At 66.0% G+C, this 19,352-nt stretch overlaps 1 protein-coding gene across 4 annotated transcripts; it reads right to left on the bottom strand.

The window, feature by feature from the left end:
* Window positions 1-6,724: 6,724 nt before the first annotated feature.
* DTX3 (deltex E3 ubiquitin ligase 3) lies at window positions 6,725-18,020 on the bottom strand. Of its 4 annotated transcripts, none has more exons than XM_078849563.1 (6): window positions 17,933-18,016; window positions 12,562-12,695; window positions 11,686-11,754; window positions 8,771-9,501; window positions 7,723-7,940; window positions 6,725-7,100 (listed from the first exon to the last, which is right to left on the bottom strand). In XM_078849563.1, exons 3-6 carry the CDS (start codon window positions 11,696-11,698, stop codon window positions 7,025-7,027), a joined length of 1,038 nt encoding a protein of 345 aa, XP_078705689.1. In that variant the 5' UTR covers window positions 11,699-11,754; window positions 12,562-12,695; window positions 17,933-18,016; the 3' UTR covers window positions 6,725-7,024. The 4 variants fall into 4 exon arrangements, with proteins under 4 accessions (XP_078705689.1, XP_078705690.1, XP_078705691.1 ...); XM_078849564.1 differs by lacking the exon at window positions 17,933-18,016 and adding an exon at window positions 17,560-17,645; XM_078849565.1 differs by lacking the exon at window positions 12,562-12,695 and having other exon boundaries at window positions 17,933-18,020.
* Window positions 18,021-19,352: the final 1,332 nt, after the last annotated feature.

Here is a 19,352-nt window from a genome sequence, read left to right as displayed (position 1 = left end):
CCAGGATCCTCCCGCTGCCCCCTATAGCCCGGTAATTACGGTTGGGGGCTCCCCCAGAGCCAGGATCCTCCCGCTGCCCCCTATAGCCTGGTAATTACGGTCGGGGACTCCCCTGGGACGTTCGTTTCCTGCCATTTCTCTCCCACTTTCCAAAGTCAAAACACATTTTTGGAGCCCGAGCTCAGAGGAGCCGCAGCCAGAGCCCCTCCCCCATGCCCCGCCCCCGCCACGCAGGACCCCTCCCCCAACCCCCGCCCTGCTCTTCCCCCGCCACGCAGGACTTTCCCCCCCATCCTCCTGCCCCTCCCCCCAACCCTCTGCCCTGCCCCTCCCCCATCTCCCCATGCCCCCACCCACGCCACGCAGGACCCCTGCCTCCCATCTCCCACCTATGCTCCGTGTCCCCCCCCCACCCAAGGGCCCCATCACAACCTCATCTCTTCCCCCCCCCCCCCCGCCATGCAGGCCCCACATACAGGCTCCCGCCCCACCCACTTTGGAGTCCTCTGTCCCTCTCATTCATGCCAGCCACCTTTCCTCCCCCCCCCCCCCAGGCCTTGAGCCCCTTGCTGCTTCCCCCTCCCCTGCACAGACCCCCCACACACACACACTGATGACAGTTTGCTGCTGTACCCCTCACATGCACCCCCATCCCCGGCCCATGGGTCCCAAATTCTCCCTCCTCCAAATGAGCCTGGCAGGAGCCCTGAGCCCCCAGCTCCTGAAGGAGACGTGGCAGATGGGAACCCCCCTCCGCTGCATGCTGGTTTGTTATTGTAGGGTCTCCTGGGAGCACTGGGGCTGGGCCTGCTGGTTTGTTGTTGTAGGGTCTCCTGGGAGCACTGGGGTTGGGCCTGCTGGTTTGTTATTGTAGGGTTGCTGGATTCCTCCCCCTGCCAGAACTGACAAGCTGCTCCCTCCACAGGGGTGTTAGCCACACGGCCCCGTCCCCTGCACTGGGCCCACGCCGAGAGCACTAGACCCTGGAGAGGGACCCAGGCAGTCAAACCCACCTGGGCTGCGTCTCCTGGCTCGCTGCAGCAAAGCCCCCTGGCCAGATCCTTCCTGGGCCACAGGAGGCCTGAGCCTGCAGCTTTCCGGCCGGGAACTGCCGCTGAGCATGAATAATTTACTCCAGCCGAGCCATAATAGATGCTGGGGGAGGTGGGGGGCTGACCCTGCCCAGGCTCACACCCTGCTGCCAAGCTAGGTGTGCAGGAGCGAGGCTGTCTTGGCCCCAGGACAGCGCCCTCCCCTGGCTCAGCCATGCCTGGAGGGGAAAGCAAGTGCTGAATATGCAGCTGCCTCTGGGGTGGAACAGCCCCACAGTAACAGGCTAGGGCAGGAAACCTGGGGCGTCCAGGCAGCCGGAGCAGCCTGAGCTGGGGTTTAGCCAGGAGGCTTCGGCCCAGCCCTGGGACCATCAAGAAGGAGGCGGGGGTTGATTTCCCACCATGCTGGGAGTAGCCAGAGCCCTTCAGCAGCTGGGGTCAGCGTGGGACAGAGGCGGGACCCCGCTGCACAGCACCCCCCAGTGCTGAGGCCAGCCCTGGCTCCAAGGGGAGCCCCCCCCCCGACCCCCGGTTTTGCGGCCTCCCAGCCAAGGAGTAACCGGGCCTGGCCCGGTTCTGCTGATGAGCCCAGCCATCAAGGCGAGACTGCCCCGGACCCAACTGGCATGCAGCTCACGGTCAGCGACCCGCGCGCAGAAAGCTTTTTGTAACCACCACCGAGGTATTTTTAGCGCCAGCTTGTTTGCCACGGAGCCCTGCCAACCTCACCTCCCGTTTCCCCCTGGCAGCACCCTTCCCAGCCCCGCCCTCCCCTCCCAGCCGGGGGCAGCTGGTCTTGCCCTGCGGCCCAGTTGCTAAAATCAACCCCCCTCAACCCCGTTTGCCCTGGGCCGGCTCCTGCCAAGCAATGGGGCAGGGCAAGGGAGCTGGGCAGTGTGAAGTCAGGGCAGGCTGGACCGGGGCGAGAGGCCACTGGGGCGTTTAGACCACCCCCCCGCCCCAGTACCTGGGTGGCCCCAGGGCCCAGCAAGTACAAAGGGGAATTAGAACCACTTTGGGGGGGGATAAAAATGGATGGAAGATGGGGAGAGGCTCATGGGGGTGCCATCTGGGTACGTCCGTACGGGGTGGGAGGGAGGGATGGCTAGTGAGTCGGGGGGGAATAGGGGAGTCTGGCTAAGGAGAGATGGGGTGTGGGGGAGGAGAGATGGATAGAGAGGGCAGGTGGACGTGGGGTAGGGACGGCTGGATGGGCAGCGGGTGTGTGAGGGGATGGAGGGAGGGAGGGGTTGGTGGGGATGGATGGCTAGATGAATTGGGGTGTGTGGGGGCAGGGGACAAATGAGCAGTGGGGCGTGAGTGGGGGGGCACAGACAGTGAGGCCAGGGGCCCGCAGCGAGCAGGAGCCACGGTGCCAGGTCCCCCGCTCTTGAGCCCCCAGGCCGGGCTGGGCCGGAGCTGAACCCCCAACCTGTGGCCCCCTGCCAGCACCCCACCATGGAGCTCCACGAGCTGGCCAGGCAACAGGGGTCGCCCTGCCCCTTCCCTGGGCCTGGGAGCGAGGTGAACGGGGCTCCCGGCTGCATCCATTCCCACTCCCTGGGGCAGGAATTGGGAGGGGTCGAGATCCCAGAACTTACAGATGGATTCGGAGGGGAGGGGTAGCAGCCAGTGCCCCCGCCCCCCCCGTGTCAGGGCATGGGGCACAGATCAGCACACAGACACCCCAAGAGTGGGGTGGGGATCTGCCCCCTTGCCTGGCTGGGACCAGCTGGCCAAGAGCAGGGGTTGGAACTGAGCACCTGGGTCTGTGCTGTGGGGCTGGGGTGCCCTCAGGCACTGGTCTGTGGGCACAGAGGGGCCCAGTTGTGCCCAGCAAGGAAGGGATCAGCTGGCCTGGTCTAACTTGGCCCACCCACTGGGGTTCTCTGGGCTCACACCGGTGCAACCGACACCACAAGGCTTGGGGCAGGGGACCCCACATTGGATCCCCCCTGACCCCCTGAGCCTGGCATCAACGAAGCCCCAGCACCATTGTGAGGAATGTACCAGTGGGGAAACTGAGGCACGGAGCTGGGGTGTGACATGCCAAAGGCAGCTAGGTGAGGACAGAACGCAGGTGTCCCGGCTCCCAGACCCCTGTTCTAACCACTCAGGGCAGCCGAAGACATTTGCGCCACGGTTCCCAGGGGACTGGCCCGTGCTGGAGCAGAGCCCGTCCTTGAGGCAAGGCGGGGAGGAGACGCTCCAAGCCCCCCGGGGCTGCAGCAGGAGCAGCCTATATTTAGCCCCTTCCCCTCCCAGGGACTCCTCCGCCACCTTCCCATACTTGGCCATTTCCCCATCATTGGAGACCGATGGGGCCCCCCCTCCTCCCCGGCCCGCTGGCTCTGGAGTCCAGCCTGCAGCTGGGATGGGGGATTCATTGCGGGCACCATGGGGGAGGAGAGGGATGCTCCCTAACCACATCTGGCCATCCTGAGAGGTGGGGGGAGGTGCCCAGACCACTGCCCGGACTCCTGGGTTCTGTTCCCAACTCTGGAAGGGGAGAGGGGTCCAATGGGTTGGAGCGGGGGAGAGGCTTGGAGTGGGGGAGGGGGTCCAGCGGTTGGGGGCTCAGAGCCAGGACTCCTGGGTTCCACCCCCGCTGTGTCCTAGTTGCATCCCCTCCTGCTGCTTCCTTTTCTCCCGGCATAACGTGGTGCAACCCCAGGGGTGGCTTCACTTTTTCTTCTTGACACAGTCACCCCCCCTGCCCCACATGGCCCCTTTAGAGCCATGAGCCGGACGTCCCAGCCTTACCCAGGCCAGAGCCCCCCAGGGGAATAGTTCAGCCCGAGCTGGTTTGTCTGCGTTTTGAGGACCGAATTCAAGGAACGGGGCCAGCAGCTCGGCCTAGTCAGAGAACTCAGGGTCTCGTGCCCAGCGTCGGTTCTTGCCAGCCTTGCTCCCGCGGCTCGGGGAGATGATTGCCTATGGTGACGCGTCTACACCACAATGGCACAGCCCCAGCCCACGTCAGCCTCAGTTTCCCCTCCCAGCGCGTGTCTCTTCAACCCGTGAGTGCTCGGCGGCGTGTCTGGGCAGCTCCTGTGGTTAACAGAGGGAGGCCCCTCAATACCAATCAACATGGGAATGGATATTTCAGCCCGTCCGGCCTTTCTGACAGTCCCCGGCTTCCAAATCCTCTCTATGGCGGGCCGGTGTCAGCACGGGGCTCAGTCCTGATGGGAGGGCGCAGAGGGCCCCACGGGGGCAGCAGTTGGGGCCCAGGGTCCCAGACAGGCCCAGGACAATGAGGAAATCCTGCCCCAGGACAGGCGGGAGTGAGAACGGGCCCTCGGAGCGCAGGGGGGCAGCCGTGAGGGTGCTGCTGCCTAGAGCCCATCACACAGCCTGGCGCTGGCTGCATTTCATGCCCATCTAGGGTCTCTTGTCTGCTACTGAGATTGGAGGCTTGTGGGGCCTGTTTGTACAGCGCCTAGCACAAGGGATGTGGGGCATGCCGGGGACTCTCAGCGCTACCATAATACACCTAATATATAACACACAGCACCGAGCGCTACCGTAATACACCTAATAAATCATGTACAGCGCCTAATGCAAGGGGTGCGGGGCCACGCCGGGGGGGGCTCCCAGCGCTACCGTAATACACCTAATAAATAACACACAGCACCTAGCACAACGGGTGCGGGGCCATGACTGGGGCTAAGTGCTACTGTAATACACAGAGATAATAGCAGCCCTGCGACTCCCAGAGAGCCAGCCTCGGGCAACCTTATCCCTAATAATGGTAGCTCTGCTTCCAGCAGGGGCCCTCCCCCCGTGGCCCCCGCCACGGGGCTCAGAAAGGGGGCCGCAGACATGTTGCATACTTTTATTCAACCAAAGCTACAGAATCCAGGACAGACGGGTCAGGGGCCGAGCGACTCGGTTTCTCCTCTTTTTTAACCAGCAACCCCCGCTCCCCCCTCTGGAGAGGCCCGGGACCCATCCTCCCCAGGGCAGCAGCTCAGCCGGGGCGCGGGGGGGGGGAGGTTAACACAGGACAGAGAGCGGAGTCTGCTCACAGAACGGGACGCATCGTCTCCGTCACACAGGGTACACGCTGGACGGCCGCAGCCACATGCTGAGAATAGGCAAAAGAAACAGACGGGTCCCGCGGTGCCCAGGCAGGTGGAGTCGGCGGCGATGGCCGGGGGAAGCCGGTCGGCAGAGTTCAGATCCAGACGTCCAGGCCCAGGCCCCGGCGGAGAGTCCGGAGCGGGATTGGAGGGGTATATACAGGAGAGGCGGGTCCCAGCGGGAGCCTTTGTCCACGGCTGGGCAGGGGGTGCCCACGGCCCGCAGCCCTGGCTGTGCTGAGGCAGGTGTCCGCAGAGGGCGGCATCGCCGGGGGGCACACGGCAGGCGTCCTGGCAGGGCCGCGACTTCACGTAGGTCCGGAAAGCAGTGCTCAGCGAAGAGCTCAGCCGACTGCGGCTCCGGGGCCCAGCAGGAACCGGAGAGGAGGGCAGCTGGGCCCAGGGCCGGGTGTGGTGCAGGGAGGTGTCGTGTGCGAGCCAGGCCCCCTTTCACACATACACACGTCTCGTACAGCCACCGCAACTGCACACCCTGATCTCCCCCCCACAGGGCACACGCTCCCCACCCCGACCCCACCAGCTAGGAACGGCCACATCCCACACACCCTGCCGCACACACAACCCCCGATCCCACACACCCGGTACAGCCACCCCCCCCTCACCCCCTGCACACACAACCCCCGATCCCCCTCACCCCCTGCACACACAACCCCCGATCCCACACACCCGGTACAGCCACCCCCCCCTCACCCCCTGCACACACAACCCCCGATCCCCCGCACCCGGTACAGCCACCCCCCCTCACCCCCTGCACACACAACCCCCGATCCCCCGCACCCGGTACAGCCACCCCCCCCTCACCCCCTGCACACACAACCCCCGATCCCCCACACCCGGTACAGCCACCCCCCCCTCACCCCCTGCACACACAACCCCCGATCCCCCTCACCCCCTGCACACACAACCCCCGATCCCACACACCCGGTACAGCCACCCCCCCTCACCCCCTGCACACACAACCCCCGATCCCACACACCCGGTACAGCCACCCCCCCCTCACCCCCTGCACACACAACCCCCGATCCCCCGCACCCGGTACAGCCACCCCCCCCTCACCCCCTGCACACACAACCCCCGATCCCCCACACCCGGTACAGCCACCCCCCCCTCACCCCCTGCACACACAACCCCCGATCCCCCACACCCGGTACAGCCACCCCCCCCTCACCCCCTGCACACACAACCCCCGATCCCCCACACCCGGTACAGCCACCCCCCCCTCACCCCCTGCACACACAACCCCCGATCCCCCACACCCGGTACAGCCACCCCCCCCTCACCCCCTGCACACACAACCCCCGATCCCCCACACCCGGTACAGCCACCCCCCCCTCACCCCCTGCACACACAACCCCCGATCCCCCACACCCGGTACAGCCACGCCCCCCTCACCCCCTGCACACACAACCCCCGATCCCACACACCCGGTACAGCCACCCCCCCCTCACCCCCTGCACACACAACCCCCGATCCCACACACCCGGTACAGCCACCCCCCCCTCACCCCCTGCACACACAACCCCCGATCCCCCGCACCCGGTACAGCCACCCCCCCCTCACCCCCTGCACACACAACCCCTGATCTCTCACTCTCACACACACATACGCTTGATCTCCCTACCCTCTCCAGACACGCCCTGGTCACACACTCACACTCCCCCCGCCCGCCCCTCCAAGGAGCACTGGCAGCGGGGAGGGGCTCTGGCACTGACAGCCGCAATGCAGGGCGGAGCCGGCGAAGCACCTTGCCTTGATGGACGCGTGGCCGCCCCGGGCCCAGCTGGACAGGAGACGCTGTGGGGCCGTCCTGCCCCCCCCCCCGGGTCGCCCCCTGGCCCCACAGCAGGAGCCGCAGCAGAGAAAGGGTTAATCCTCAGTGAGGCCTTTGGCTCGTAGCTCTTCCTGCACCCGGGCGAGGTACGTGGGGTCGGGGTACCCGAATCTAGGAGACACACAGGGGAGACATCAGCCATGCACACCCCCGCCTGGACAGCTCCCCAGCCTCACCTGTCCCGCCCCCAGCCACAGCAGCTTGGCCACCTCAGCTGTGCACTGCCATTCACGGGGGACCCCGGCACCCGCAGGGGGGCCTTTGGCCAGGGCACGGGGAGGGGTGTGTCCCAATTCCTGAAGAAAGGGCCCCGGGAGCTGCCAGGGTCACAAGCGTCTTGACACGCAGCGCAGCGCCCCCTGGCACTAGGGATTGGGGTCAGCGCCGAGAGCCAGGGCAGAGCGCCCCCCACTGAGCCCCCCGGCACTGGGGATTGGGGTCAGCGCCGAGAGCCAGGGCAGAGCGCCCCCCGCTGAGCCCCCCGGCACTGGGGATTGGGGTCAGCGCCGAGAGCCAGGGCAGAGCGCCCCCCGCTGAGCCCCCTATCTCACCCCCTGCAGCACAGTGCCCCCTCGAACCGGGGCCAGCACTGACTGCCAGGGGAGAGAGCCCCCTACTGAGCCCCCCCCAGGTTTCCAGTGCCCGTCGGGCCCCCCTCAGGAGCACGGATGGGTCATCAGCACCCCTGCCACTGGCCCCCAGCCCCTTAGCCCTGCGGGCGGCGGCTGCCTACAGCTGGGGTCCCCCGGTGCAGTTGGTTTTGTGGTGGATGTCGTTCCACGTGATGACGTTGGCTCTGCCCGTGGTCATGGAGGTGCCGATGGTGAAGGTCAGGCGCTGGTCGAAGGCCTTGCGGAACAGGGCCAGCACCTTGTTCCCCTCTGGGCAGTCGGGCAGGTAGGCCACCCGCGTGGTGCCCGGGTACCGCACGCCGGGGTTGGGATGCTCCGCCTACAATGGGGGGAGACGGAGACAATCAGACGCCAGGGATGCTGTGAAGCCTGGCACAGACTTTGCTGCCAGGCAAGGGGTGACGCTGCCCATGGGCCGGAGTCTCCTCCAGTGCTCACTGCGGGCATCGGGCAGCCCCCTGGGTCGCTCCAGCTGGGGGCTTGGTCTCCTCCTGCCCTGCAGAACCCCGGGGGCGGGTGACCCTGCAACTGGCGTAGGGGGTATCACTCTTGGGGAGAGGGAGGGGGAATGTCCTCTGCTCACTGCCCCCCGAATGCCAACCTGCTTTCGGCCTACACAGTGCTCAGCCTCCCTGAGCCACAGGGCGACGCCAGTCCAGAGGGGACAGGACAAGGTAGGGCTGGTGTGCCCCAGTGCCGCCCCCTGCCAGGGCCGTGCCCAAGGCTCTGCCGTGCCCCAGGGGCAAAGGCAGGGATCGGATGGATGTGGGAGGAGTTAGATTTATCCAGATTTACCAGGTGATCCCAGTGCAGAGGGAAAATTAGCAGATGGGGGGCGGACAGGAAAGGGGGGGGCATCCAAGGGCCAACGCAGCCTGGTGGGGACACTGCACATGGGGCTGGGAGAGCAGGGGGCTGGGATTTAGGGCACCGGCAGGGCTGGAGTGTAGGGAGCCCAGGGCTGGGCTAGCAGGGGGCTGCGGGTTGGGATTGAGGGGCACCAGCAGAGCTAGGGAGGCAGGGAAGCTGACCCAGACCTCCGCCCCTTGCAGCTGACTGCCCCAACAAGCCCCCCACCCACCCCCCGCTGCAGCCAGGCGGGCTGGGGAGGACTGCAGAGCTGGGGCCAGAGGCCGGGGGAGAACTCACCCCTTGGATGCCAGGCGGGAAGACGTACTGGATGATGATGGTGCCGTATTTCTCGTAGCTGGGGAGCAGCAGGCTCGAGTCCTTGGACACCAGCATGCGCCCGTTCTCGGGCTGGTTGCCCACCAGCTGCCCGTAGAAGCGCCCGCACATGGGGCAGGCCCGCTTGACCTGCAGCGCCCGCGTGATGCAGTCCTCGCAGAAGGAGTGCTTGCACTTCTCCAGAGTCTTTACGTTCTGGATCTCCCCCAGGCAGATGGGGCACTGGTTCTCCTGCTCCTCCTCCCGCGAGCAGCCCGCCACCCCCCCCAGGCCCCCTCCCCCTCCTGGGCCCCCCGCCCTGGCCCCGGAGGTCTGCTGACCCCGGGAGACCACGCCGGCCCCGTGTGGGCGCAGCTCGCCCCCGGGTTTGTCCAGCAGGGCCATGCACCCCACCAGCTCGCTCTGCCGCTGTGCCTTCTTCAGCTCCTTCTCCGTCTCCTTGAGCAAGGCCTTGAGGGCTTTGCGGGCCAGGTAGAGGCCATTGCCGGCCCCGGGGGCCGGCGTGGAGAGCTGCAGCACGTAGATCTCCGAGGTCTCCCCATCGATCAGGATGCTCAGCTTGGTCTCCTCCTTCAGCCTGACCAGCTTGGAGGGGGCCTCTTTGGTCAGGAAGTCCCAGACGGGCTTAGAGACCGTGAGCTTATTTTTAGTGGCGCCCCCGCATGCCGCCATCCTGGATAAAACAAATGACACTGAAGAGAAAAGAACAGTCATCAAAGCCGCCGGCATCGCCTCCCGGGTGGGCTAGAGACAGACAGACAGACAGACAACGGACACCGCCCCACCCCCACCCCTTCCACAGCCAGCCAACTGCCCCAGCCCCAGCTGGGATTTGAACCTTCGGCTCCAGGAAGCATCGGGAGGGGCGGATCCCCTCCGGGGCCCAGCCATCCCCTCGGCCCAGCCATCGTTGTCCCCTCTGGCCTTTAAATCTCTACCCTCGGGTCCCACGCTCCGGGGGGGGGGCGGGGTGTATCTTCTGGGGTCTATTCCCCTATCGCTGTGTGGGTTGGGGTGAGTTAGCTCCTGTCCATCTCAGTGGTGTCAGGCGGGTTGTACCCCACAGCCTGCCCCACAGCGAACCCCCCCCCAAGTTCAAACAAAACACACACACCCACCCCCCACAGCTGATCAGTCACCCATCACAAACATGACAGTCACGAGACAATCATTTAATAAATATCATTGCAATTAAAATAAAACACGGGGGGGGGGATGGGGGAGAAATGCTTGTTTGGAGGGGTTAACAAAGGGTTTTTTTAAACAGGGGGGCACGATTGCTGCGAAAAACCCGCTTCGTAAGGCCGAAGGCTGCGTTCCCCACCACCTTGGGTTATGAAACAGCAGAGTAATGAATGGGAAATCCCGGGTCCTGGGGGAGGGATAAGGAGGCTGGGGGTGGGGCTGCCCATGGGAGAGGGAGCGGAGTCTAGCAGGACCCTAAGACACAGATCCATCCCCCCTCCACCCTCCAGCAGCGCGAATGGGCCAGAATAGGGGTGCATCCCCCCCCAAGAATCACCCCTGCAGGGGCCCCAGCCGGTGAAGTGGGGTCAGGCCCTGGCCCCCTACTTGGGGCAGATCAGGGGTGTGGCCAGAGGACACTGCACTTCGGGTAGTTTCTGCTCCCCAGGGGCCAGGCCCAGAATACGGGGAGCCCAGAGAGGTGCAACCCCCCCTGAAGGGATGGGGGACCTTGGGATCGAGCCCCACAAACTGAGCCTCAGCCTTGGACACGAGGAGCAGGTGGTTCCCAAGCCCCCTGGCACATTTAGGGAGACTCCCCCACACACACTTATCCCAAATTGGGCCATGCCCCACTCCCCCCACCCCAGTAAGTGCCAGGAATAACACCCCTTCATTTGCCCCACTGAATCTTGTGCCCCGGAGCTATGGCTCCAGCAAGGGGGCTGGGGCCCTATACCCCATGGGGCAGGCAAATGCACCAGGTGGGGCCCCCTGCCAGCCTGGATCAAAGAGGGGCACCCGAGCGGTGTCAGGGGAGGAGGCCTCTCTCCCTTTCCCCCACACTGGGGGCCACTCAAGATTATGGCTGCCCCCCTCACCCAGCAACCTCAGCAGGATTCAGACCACCCCTCACCCTGGGGTGCATGAGGGAGGTGCCCCAAGGAGCTTTTGCCCCAGTCGGTCCCTGGGTTGGGGTGTCTCAGGAGTGGGGGGGGGCTGAATTGTGGCCTTTGTTGTCTGGGGGAGCCCCTCTGGGGCCTGACCAGATGTGGGGGGAGGGGACCAGGAGAGCTGGGCTGGGGGAGCCCCAAAGTGGGGCTGAGCTAGGGGGTTGGGGAGCTCCACAGAATAGGCCCCGGCCCCAAGTGCTGGCTCCGAGCACCCCCTGCTCTAACCCACCGGATCCCCATTCCCGCCCCCGGCTAGGGAGAGAAGAACCCAGGCGTCCTGGCCCCCAGACATGCCCCCACCCCCCAGGACCCAGCAGATGTAACCCAGACCCACCCCCACCGGGGCCCGCATGAGCAGACCCACAGCGGGAAGAGAACAGCCTTCCCCCCTCCCCCCGCAGAAGAGCCCCACACCTGGAGGTGGGAGAAGGCGAGGGGGGGGGCTCACTGAGATCCCCCCCTTCCGCAATGGATGCAGCAAACCCCAGAGGCTCGGGGGAGAACTACCCCGGGGGGGGGGTGCTAGGAGGAAGGGGGGGCTGTACCGCGCGGGGGGGGGCTGGTAAAGGGGGAGATGGGCCCTATCGGAGGGGGGGGGCTGTAGCGGGGCGGGGGGCCTCCTGCACCTGGAGGGGGGCTGCCCCCTATGGGAGGAAGCAGGGGGCCGTACCGGGGGGGTGCAGGCCATTCCGGGGGGGGGCGTACCGGGCCGTGGGGGCCGGGCCGGGCGGCACCTACCTGGGGAGCCCATGGGAGAGGGAAGCAGGAAGCGCCCGGAGCGAGTTCAGCGGAGCCGCGAACCAGGAACTACAAAGAACGGGGGGGGGCGACAAGGGGGTTGCGGGTTACGACGCTGCAGGGGCTGCCCCGCCCCCCCCGGGGCTATCCAGCCCCCCCCCATTCGCGACAGCTGATCGGCCCACCTGGCGTCAGCGCGTCCTCCCCCCCCGGCCAGCTCTGCGCCCCCCCCCGTGTCCCCTCCCTGCTAGCTCAGCGCCCCCCCCCCACTACCCTCCAAGGTACAGGGCTCTCCCCAGCTCAGGGGGGCCCATCCTCCCTGCCTCCACCTCCTCCCCCCCCCCGGCTCCCTCCTCCCTCTTCCTTGTGTGATCTCCACCCCACACACACACCCCCCCGGTGATTCACGGCTCTCCCTCGCCCGGGGCCCCTCTCCAGCGCCTCTGCCAAGAGCTGGAGCCAGGAGGCCCCGGGTTGGGAGTTGGGCCCCATGCAGCTGGTCTCACCAAGCCCCAGCAGCTCCGGTCTGTGCCACCTCCGAACCACCTGCCACGCTCCACGCCCCTGCTCGCAGTCCCCACCCCACATCCAGCCGCCCCACAGGCGCCGCGGGCTCCCAGCACAGCCCCCTTTGTGCAGAGGACGTGGGGCGCCGGCTCTGCCCGCGGCGTGGGGGTCTGTCCGTGGCAGGTCCGGCTCACAGGACATGGTGCCCAGCTGAGTCTGTCAGCCCATCCCCTGCCTCCCCACTGATCTCCCCACTGCTCGGGCCCCAACCCCCAGAAGGGCAGGCAGTGTTTAAAGTGCATGGAGGGGAGGGGGGTCACAAGGGGTCGCAGTCGTAGCCTGTGGGGGGCACCTTGCGGCCCATCTTACCAAAACGGCTGCTCCCAGATTACGTTGGATCCCTCACTACGTTCAGACCCTCACAGCCAGGGCAGGGAAGCAGGTGAATTCCTGGGCCGGACTCGCGGCAGGTGGGGGTCCGGGCTGGCCGGATCTCAGGGTTTCTGGGTCGGGGGATATTTTAACATTGGGTTTGGTTCCAATTCAGATGGAAACCCCACTCAATTTTCCTTCTAGGAAACCCCCCCTCCCCAGGGTGCTCCCCACATTTGCTCCCGGGGCCTGGCACCCACTGACTGAAATAGCAGTTTCACATCTGCTGTTCAGTGCTGGACAACCCTGAAACAGACACGAACCCTGGCAGTTTCAGTCAGCGGCAGCCCCAGGCCCTGGCGGGGCAGCCCACTCAGGGAAAAGCCAGAATTTCCAGACTCGCAGGCCGGCTGGCTCCCTGCTTCCTCTCCACATTCCTGACCAACCCTAGGATGGAGGCTGTGGATGGGAGGGGTGTGAACGCTAAGAACCCCCCTACTCCGGTTTCAGTGAAGGGGCACACACTCCTCCCTGCACAGGGCTCCAGCCCAGTCTCTGCAAAGGGACATCCATGACTCTCCCCATCCCCCAGTGGCTGCCGATGAATAACCTGCCCTGAAGGACTTTTTCTCCTTACTGCCAGGGGACTCAGGGTTCGTCCGGTGCCCTGGGGCAGGGGGGGTTCATGCCCCTGTTGCGTTGGGTCTCCTGCCTGTCAAGCTGAGCACATCCACACTGGCCTCAGGATCACCCAGCCAGTTTCTCTTCTTCATGCCTGTTCTCTGCCTCCGTAATATCCTGTGGCAGTGAGTCCCACAGGCCCGTGTGCTAACAAACCTCTAAGAGCCTGCTCTGCCAGGCAAGAGGCATCCCTGGAGGAAGGCGAGGGGGCACTTAGGGAGGCAGCTGGCATAAGGAACTGAGAGGGGTGTGGCTCTCTGGGCCCTGCTCAATCTGTGCCGAGGATGGAGGGGGCGGTGGGTTTTGCTCCCCGCCTGCAGGGAGTGACAAGCATCTGGGGGAGGAGCTGTGTCCCAACGGGGGCTGCCGACAGCCTGTCTGGATCCAAACAAGCCGGTGCCCAGCAGCCATGGTGCACAGGCCCCTCCCCGTGGTCCGTAAGCCTCAACCAAGCCCTGGAGTCTCTAGCACCCGGGAGCTTCGCGTGTCGTGGGCGCTGCCCTGCGAGGTGAGGGGGCTGGGGGATCTGTTGCTGTTTACTCCCAGAGCCCCCAGCGACTGGCATCACAGCTGATCTGGAGCTGCCAGGGCCTTGAGCAGAGCCTGGCATTGCGTCTGGGCAGAGGCCTCCAAGCTGCAGAGAGACCCACGGAGGCTTGCGCATCCTCTGATGGGACCAGGCCCGGAGACTGACTCGGCTCCAGGCTCGCAGCCTGCTCTGGGGGACCCTGCCAGGGTCCCCCCACCCCGCTTTTGAGCTCCCTGCCTTCCTGTGAAGGGCCCAGCCCTGTCCCATACCAATGCTTACGCCCTCCCACCACCACGACAATGCCACATTTGCCCCACGGCGCCCAACGCTGACTGCAGGGCCCCGATCCCCCTACGGGCCCCCGGCAATGCCAGCTGCACTCCAGATCTCTTCTCCACTCCTGCACCCCAGATCCCCCCAGCCGAGCTCGCTCCCCCCCAGCTGGGCTGTTCGATGCCAGGTAACTCTTGGCTCTGAGGTGAACTGGGGCCCCAGGTTTCCCTGCCGTCGCCGAGCGCCGGATAGTGATGTAAACGGCCAAATCTAGCGTGTCCTGCAGCCGGATCCCTGCGTGGTGGGGTCCTGCCTCCGCCATTCAGGGAACGGGGAGTCAGTGCTTGGCTGGGAGACCCTCCGAGACCACCCGGACGCTGCAGGAAGGGGGGTGGGCTCAGGCTGGGGCGCTCTCCCCTCAGAATCAGGGCTGGCTCCAGGGCAACACGAGGGGGTGTCATGATGCAGGGAGCAAGATGGGCGCCGGAGCTGGTATCTGCCTCCACTTCAGGCCATGGGTCAGTGCTGCTCACTGACAAGGGCTGGTACCAGCGGGGTCCCGGTGGCAGGGCAAGGGGGTGGGGGGCACCTGATGGGGAACTCCCCACCACAGGGACAACCCCTTTGCCAGTGTCCCCAGGGGAGGAGTCTCTCCCACTGGCCTCCCAGTATGACTTGACTTCAGCATGGCTGAGCGGGGAGCAGGCTCAGTGTGACCCCATGATCGCCCCCCTGCACAGCAGAGCACCCCCCCAGCTGCCGTTGGCAATCACAGCACAGCCGGGCTTTACCATTCCCTTCTATGCAGCTGCATTGCAATAAACACGGGGCACAGCCCCCAGGAGACCCTACAATAACAAGCCAGCCTGAGCAACCTTCCAATAACAACCCAGCCCCCGCAACTGCTGCAGGAAGGGACCCCACATCCTACCAGCTGCTCCCACGGGACCCTCTGATAGCAAACTGGCCCCCGGCCAGCTACATGTGTTGGGGGGAGGGGAGTTCCCGACTCAGTGGCCTGAGCCCTCGCACTGTATGTGCGGGGGAGAAACAGGCAAGAGACAGGGCTCGCCTCCCCCATGGATGTGGGGGATTTGCTGGTAAAGACCTTGGCTTTCCCAGCCCCAGCTGGGCACGGGGGAGGGGGGGAGATTGGGGGTGGAGGAACCAGCCAGTACAGCCGGCCTGGCCATGTAGACAGTTGGTACCTCCATGCTGCCCCATGGCAGGGCTTGTCCTGAGGCCGATTCCTCCCTAGAGGGGACTGGGATGGGCCAGGGCTGCAGCATATCCCCCGCCCCCCCCCCAGCCCCACACCACCGGCCAGGATCCCTGTTCAAAAAGGTGTGTCAGGGCTGCTCCCCCGGCCCCAGGCATGATCTCCCTTCAGGGCGGGCCCCCAGGACACGTCGCCCCCGCTGAGAGGGGCAGGGGCGCAGGACTCTGGGGGAGCTGACTCCACTTCCCACCGGGGGCCCCAGACCGGACAGCGCCCAGTGCTGAGATCCTGCTAGGTCAGCCCTGCAGCCGAGTGCCCCCCCATCCCCACCCCCACCCGGCTTCATCCTAGTCTGCAGGTGGATCAGGCCCCATCAGAGCACCAGGCTTGGTGGTGGGGGAGGAACGGAGATTGGGCTCCGTCAGGGCACCAGGCCTATCTGGGTGTCAGGCACGGGGGGTGAGGCGTGGGGGAAATTGAGCCCAGCCAGGGCATCTCTGCCACAGGACAAAGAACGCAGAGGGGTGGGCATGGGCTGTTCTGAGCATCCAGCCCAGGCCAAAACCTGACAGAGCAGGGATTCTTCAGAACCCCCCCCATCCTTCAGCTCAGACCCCCCATCTCCCCCATCCTTCCCCCCTTCCCCATCCTTCACCTCAGACCCCCCCATCTCCCCCACCCTTCCCCCCTTCCCCATCCTTCAGCTCAGACCCCCCCATCTCCCCCACCCTTCCCCCTTCCCCCTCCTTCAGCTCAGACCCCCCCATCTCCCCCACCCTTCCCCCTTCCCCCTCCTTCAGCTCAGACCCCCCATCTCCCCCATCCTTCCCCCCTTCCCCATCCTTCAGCTCAGACCCCCATCTCCCTCATCCTTCCCCCCTTCCCCATCCTTCCCCTCAGACCCCCCCATCTCCCCCACCCTTCCCCCTTCCCCATCCTTCAGCTCAGACCCCCATCTCCCCCATCCTTCTCCCCTTCCCCATCCTTCACCTCAGACCCCCCCATCTCCCCCATCCTTCCCCCCTTCCACATCCTTCAGCTCAGACCCCCATCTCCCCCATCCTTCTCCCCTTCCCCATCCTTCACCTCAGACCCCCCCATCTCCCCCACCCTTCCCCCCTTCCCCATCCTTCAGCTCAGACCCCCCCATCTCCCCCACCCTTCCCCCCTTCCTCATCCTTCAGCTCAGACCTCCATCTCCCCCACCCTTCCCCCTTCCCCCTCCTTCAGCTCAGACCCCCCATCTCCCCCATCCTTCCCCCCTTCCACATCCTTCAGCTCAGACCCCCCATCTACCCATCCTTCCCCCCTTCCCCATCCTTCAGCTCAGACCCCCATCTCCCTCATCCTTCCCCCCTTCCCCATCCTTCCCCTCAGACCCCCCCATCTCCCCCACCCTTCCCCCTTCCCCATCCTTCAGCTCAGACCCCCCTATCTCCCCCACCCTTCCCCCCTTCCCCATCCTTCAGCTCAGACCCCCCCATCTCCCCCATCCTTCTCCCCTTCCCCATCCTTCAGCTCAGACCCCCCCATCTCCCCCACCCTTCTCCCCTTCCCCATCCTTCAGCTCAGACCCCCCCATCTCCCCCATCTTCCCCATCCTTCAGCTCAGACCCCCCCTCTCTCCCACCCTTCCCCCCTTTCCCATCCTTCAGCTCAGACCCCCCATCTCCCCATCCTTCTCCCCTTCCTCATCCTTCAGCTCAGACCCCCCATCTCCCCCACCCTTCCCCCCTTCCCCTTCCTTCAGCTCAGACCCCCCATCTCCCCCACCCTTCCCCCCTTCCCCATCCTTCAGCTCAGACCCCCCCATCTCCCCCACCCTTCCCCCCTTCCCCATCCTTCAGCTCAGACCCCCCATCTCCCCCACCCTTCCCCCCTTCCCCTTCCTTCAGCTCAGACCCCCCATCTCCCCCATCCTTCCCCCCTTCCACATCCTTCAGCTCAGACCCCCCCATCTCCCCCACCCTTCCCCCCTTCCCCATCCTTCAGCTCAGACCCCCCATCTCCCCCACCCTTCCCCCCTTCCCCATCCTTCAGCTCAGACCCCCCCATCTCCCCCACCCTTCCCCCTTCCCCATCCTTCAGCTCAGACCCCCCCATCTCCCCCACCCTTCTCCCCTCCCCCATCACCCCTTCCCATCCTTCAGCTGAGACTCCCGCATCTGCCCCGACCGTTCACCCCCACATCACCCCTTCAGCTCAACCCCCCCCATCTGCCCCCACCCCCATCCTTCAGCTCAGACCCCTTCATCGCCCCCGCGCCCAGCTCTGCATTCCCAGCAGGACTCACCCCCCCCCCACTCACACGCCCGGGGGGAGGGGCAGCGGCCCCCTCCCCCACCGCCGGGACAGGTGATGGGCTCGACCCTCCTGAATCTGCAGCCAGAGGCAGGAAACCAAGCGCCCCCCCCCCCCGGCCCATGGCCCAGATCAATTTCATGCCAACCCCCCCCCCGCCCACACAATGGCCCGCAGCGCTGGGAAAGCCGCTATTGTGCATCCGGGCCACGATCCCTGGCACGGGCCCCCTGCAGCCCCCCCCCCCCCCAGCCCGGCCGCCCCCGTCTCTGCAGCCCCCACGCCCGGCAGCTCCCACCCCATCTCTGCAGCCCCCCAGCCCGAGAACCAGCCTCGCAGCGGCGCGGGATCGGGCCGCTCCGTACCTGGCGGCGCAGCAGCCCCGAGGCGCCGTGGGGCGGGAGCGGGGGTCGCGGCCATGGCGGGCCCGGCCCTTCCCCGGCCTGGCGCGGGCGAGCGAGCGACCCGCTCCCGGCTCCTCTTCGCGGGGGGGGGCGCGACGCGAGCGATGGGGGCTGCGGCGGCGCTATGGAAACCGGGGGGGGAGGGGAGCTCGCTGGGGGGGGGGGAGGGGAGCTCGCTAGAGCTGAGATTGCGGGGGGGGGGGGGAGAAGGTCTCTAGCTTTGTGCCTATGGGCCCCGGCCCATTAGCCCCCCCAGGTGCCTAAAGCCCAACAGCACTTGGGGTCTGGGGGATACGAGGCTGGAGCGGGGGGGGGGGTGCCCTAGAGAGCCAGGTAGTAGGGCAAAGTCCCAGTATGGGGGGGGGTTGGTGTAGAGACCCCATTTGGGCCCAGCTGGGAGGGGACTTCAGGCCTTCCCAGGCAGGGGGGGGCAGGGGATTCACCCCACCCCACAGGTTCCCCTGGAAACCCAGGGAGAGGGTGGGCTGAGGGCAACCCCCTGGGGAGTCAAAGAGGAACGCGCAGCCCAGCTGGACGGTGCCTCCCGCCCCCGGCTGCCCCCCCGAGCCCGAGGCCCGGGCTGGATGTTTTGCAAGCAGCAGGGCCCGCACCGAAGGTGGGACAGTGGCCTGCCCAGGCTGGGTGGAAGCGACACCACCCCTGAGCTGTCAGCGCCCTTAGCTGGGTTTGGGCAGCATCCAGGGGTCCCACCCAAGGTTGTGGGGCCCACGGTGATAGGCACTGCCCCAGGCAGACCTGGAGCCAGGGCCTCACCCAAAGCGCACACAGGCTCCGCAGCCAGATCAGGGAGGGAAATTGAGGCACAGAGCAGGGCCGCGACTTGCTCAAGGGCCCACAGAAGGTCGGGGAGAAATAGGATCAGAACCCCGGTGTCCTAAGGCCCAGCCCCGTACCCGCCAGGCTTCACTGCCCCCCTCTCACAAGCCCCGTAACACCCAGTGCACGGTCCACTCGTATCCTGGCCCATCACAGGGGCTCGAGAAGAAAGAGGAGCTGCCCGTGCCGGAGCAGTGGGGGGAGGAGACGTGCCCATGACAGGTGGACAAGCCAGGATTTTAAAAGCTCAAAAGCCCAAGCTGGGCGTACTGGGGAGGGCAGATAATACTATGGTGAACCCCCCCAGCGCTCAGGTCAGGCAGTTCCAACTCCACCCCTGGCAGAGGCTTGGGGGGGGGGAAATTTGCCCAAGGCAGCAGCCCAGGGCTGGGGGTGCAAGGGGACAGAGGTGGCTGATGAGGAGGAGCTCCCCTGGGGGGTGGCCCTGAAGCCAGGAGCCATGGGGGGGGCAGAGGAGACTCTCCCCCTCCATTGGGGGTACCACTCAGTTATCTCTCCCCCCCATCGGCAGAAGCAGCCGGAT

The sequence above is a fragment of the Lepidochelys kempii genome, chromosome 20, assembly GCF_965140285.1.
Source record: "Lepidochelys kempii isolate rLepKem1 chromosome 20, rLepKem1.hap1, whole genome shotgun sequence".
NCBI lineage: Eukaryota > Metazoa > Chordata > Testudines > Cheloniidae > Lepidochelys > Lepidochelys kempii.
This window is presented reverse-complemented; position numbering and strand designations above follow the sequence as displayed.

What these genes read in the sequence shown, in the direction of transcription:
- DTX3 (XM_078849562.1), bottom strand. Translation starts at nt 9,538, where the DNA reads ATGCCGGCGGCTTTGATGACTGTTCTTTTCTCTTCAGTGTCATTTGTT. An exon ending in TCCCGCCTGGCATCCAAGGG is followed by an intron (nt 7,941 to 8,770) that starts GTGAGTTCTCCC and finishes CCCCCATTGTAG; the next exon opens with GCGGAGCATCCCAACCCCGG. An exon ending in TGCACCGGGGGACCCCAGCT is followed by an intron (nt 7,101 to 7,722) that starts GTAGGCAGCCGC and finishes TGTGTCTCCTAG; the next exon opens with ATTCGGGTACCCCGACCCCA.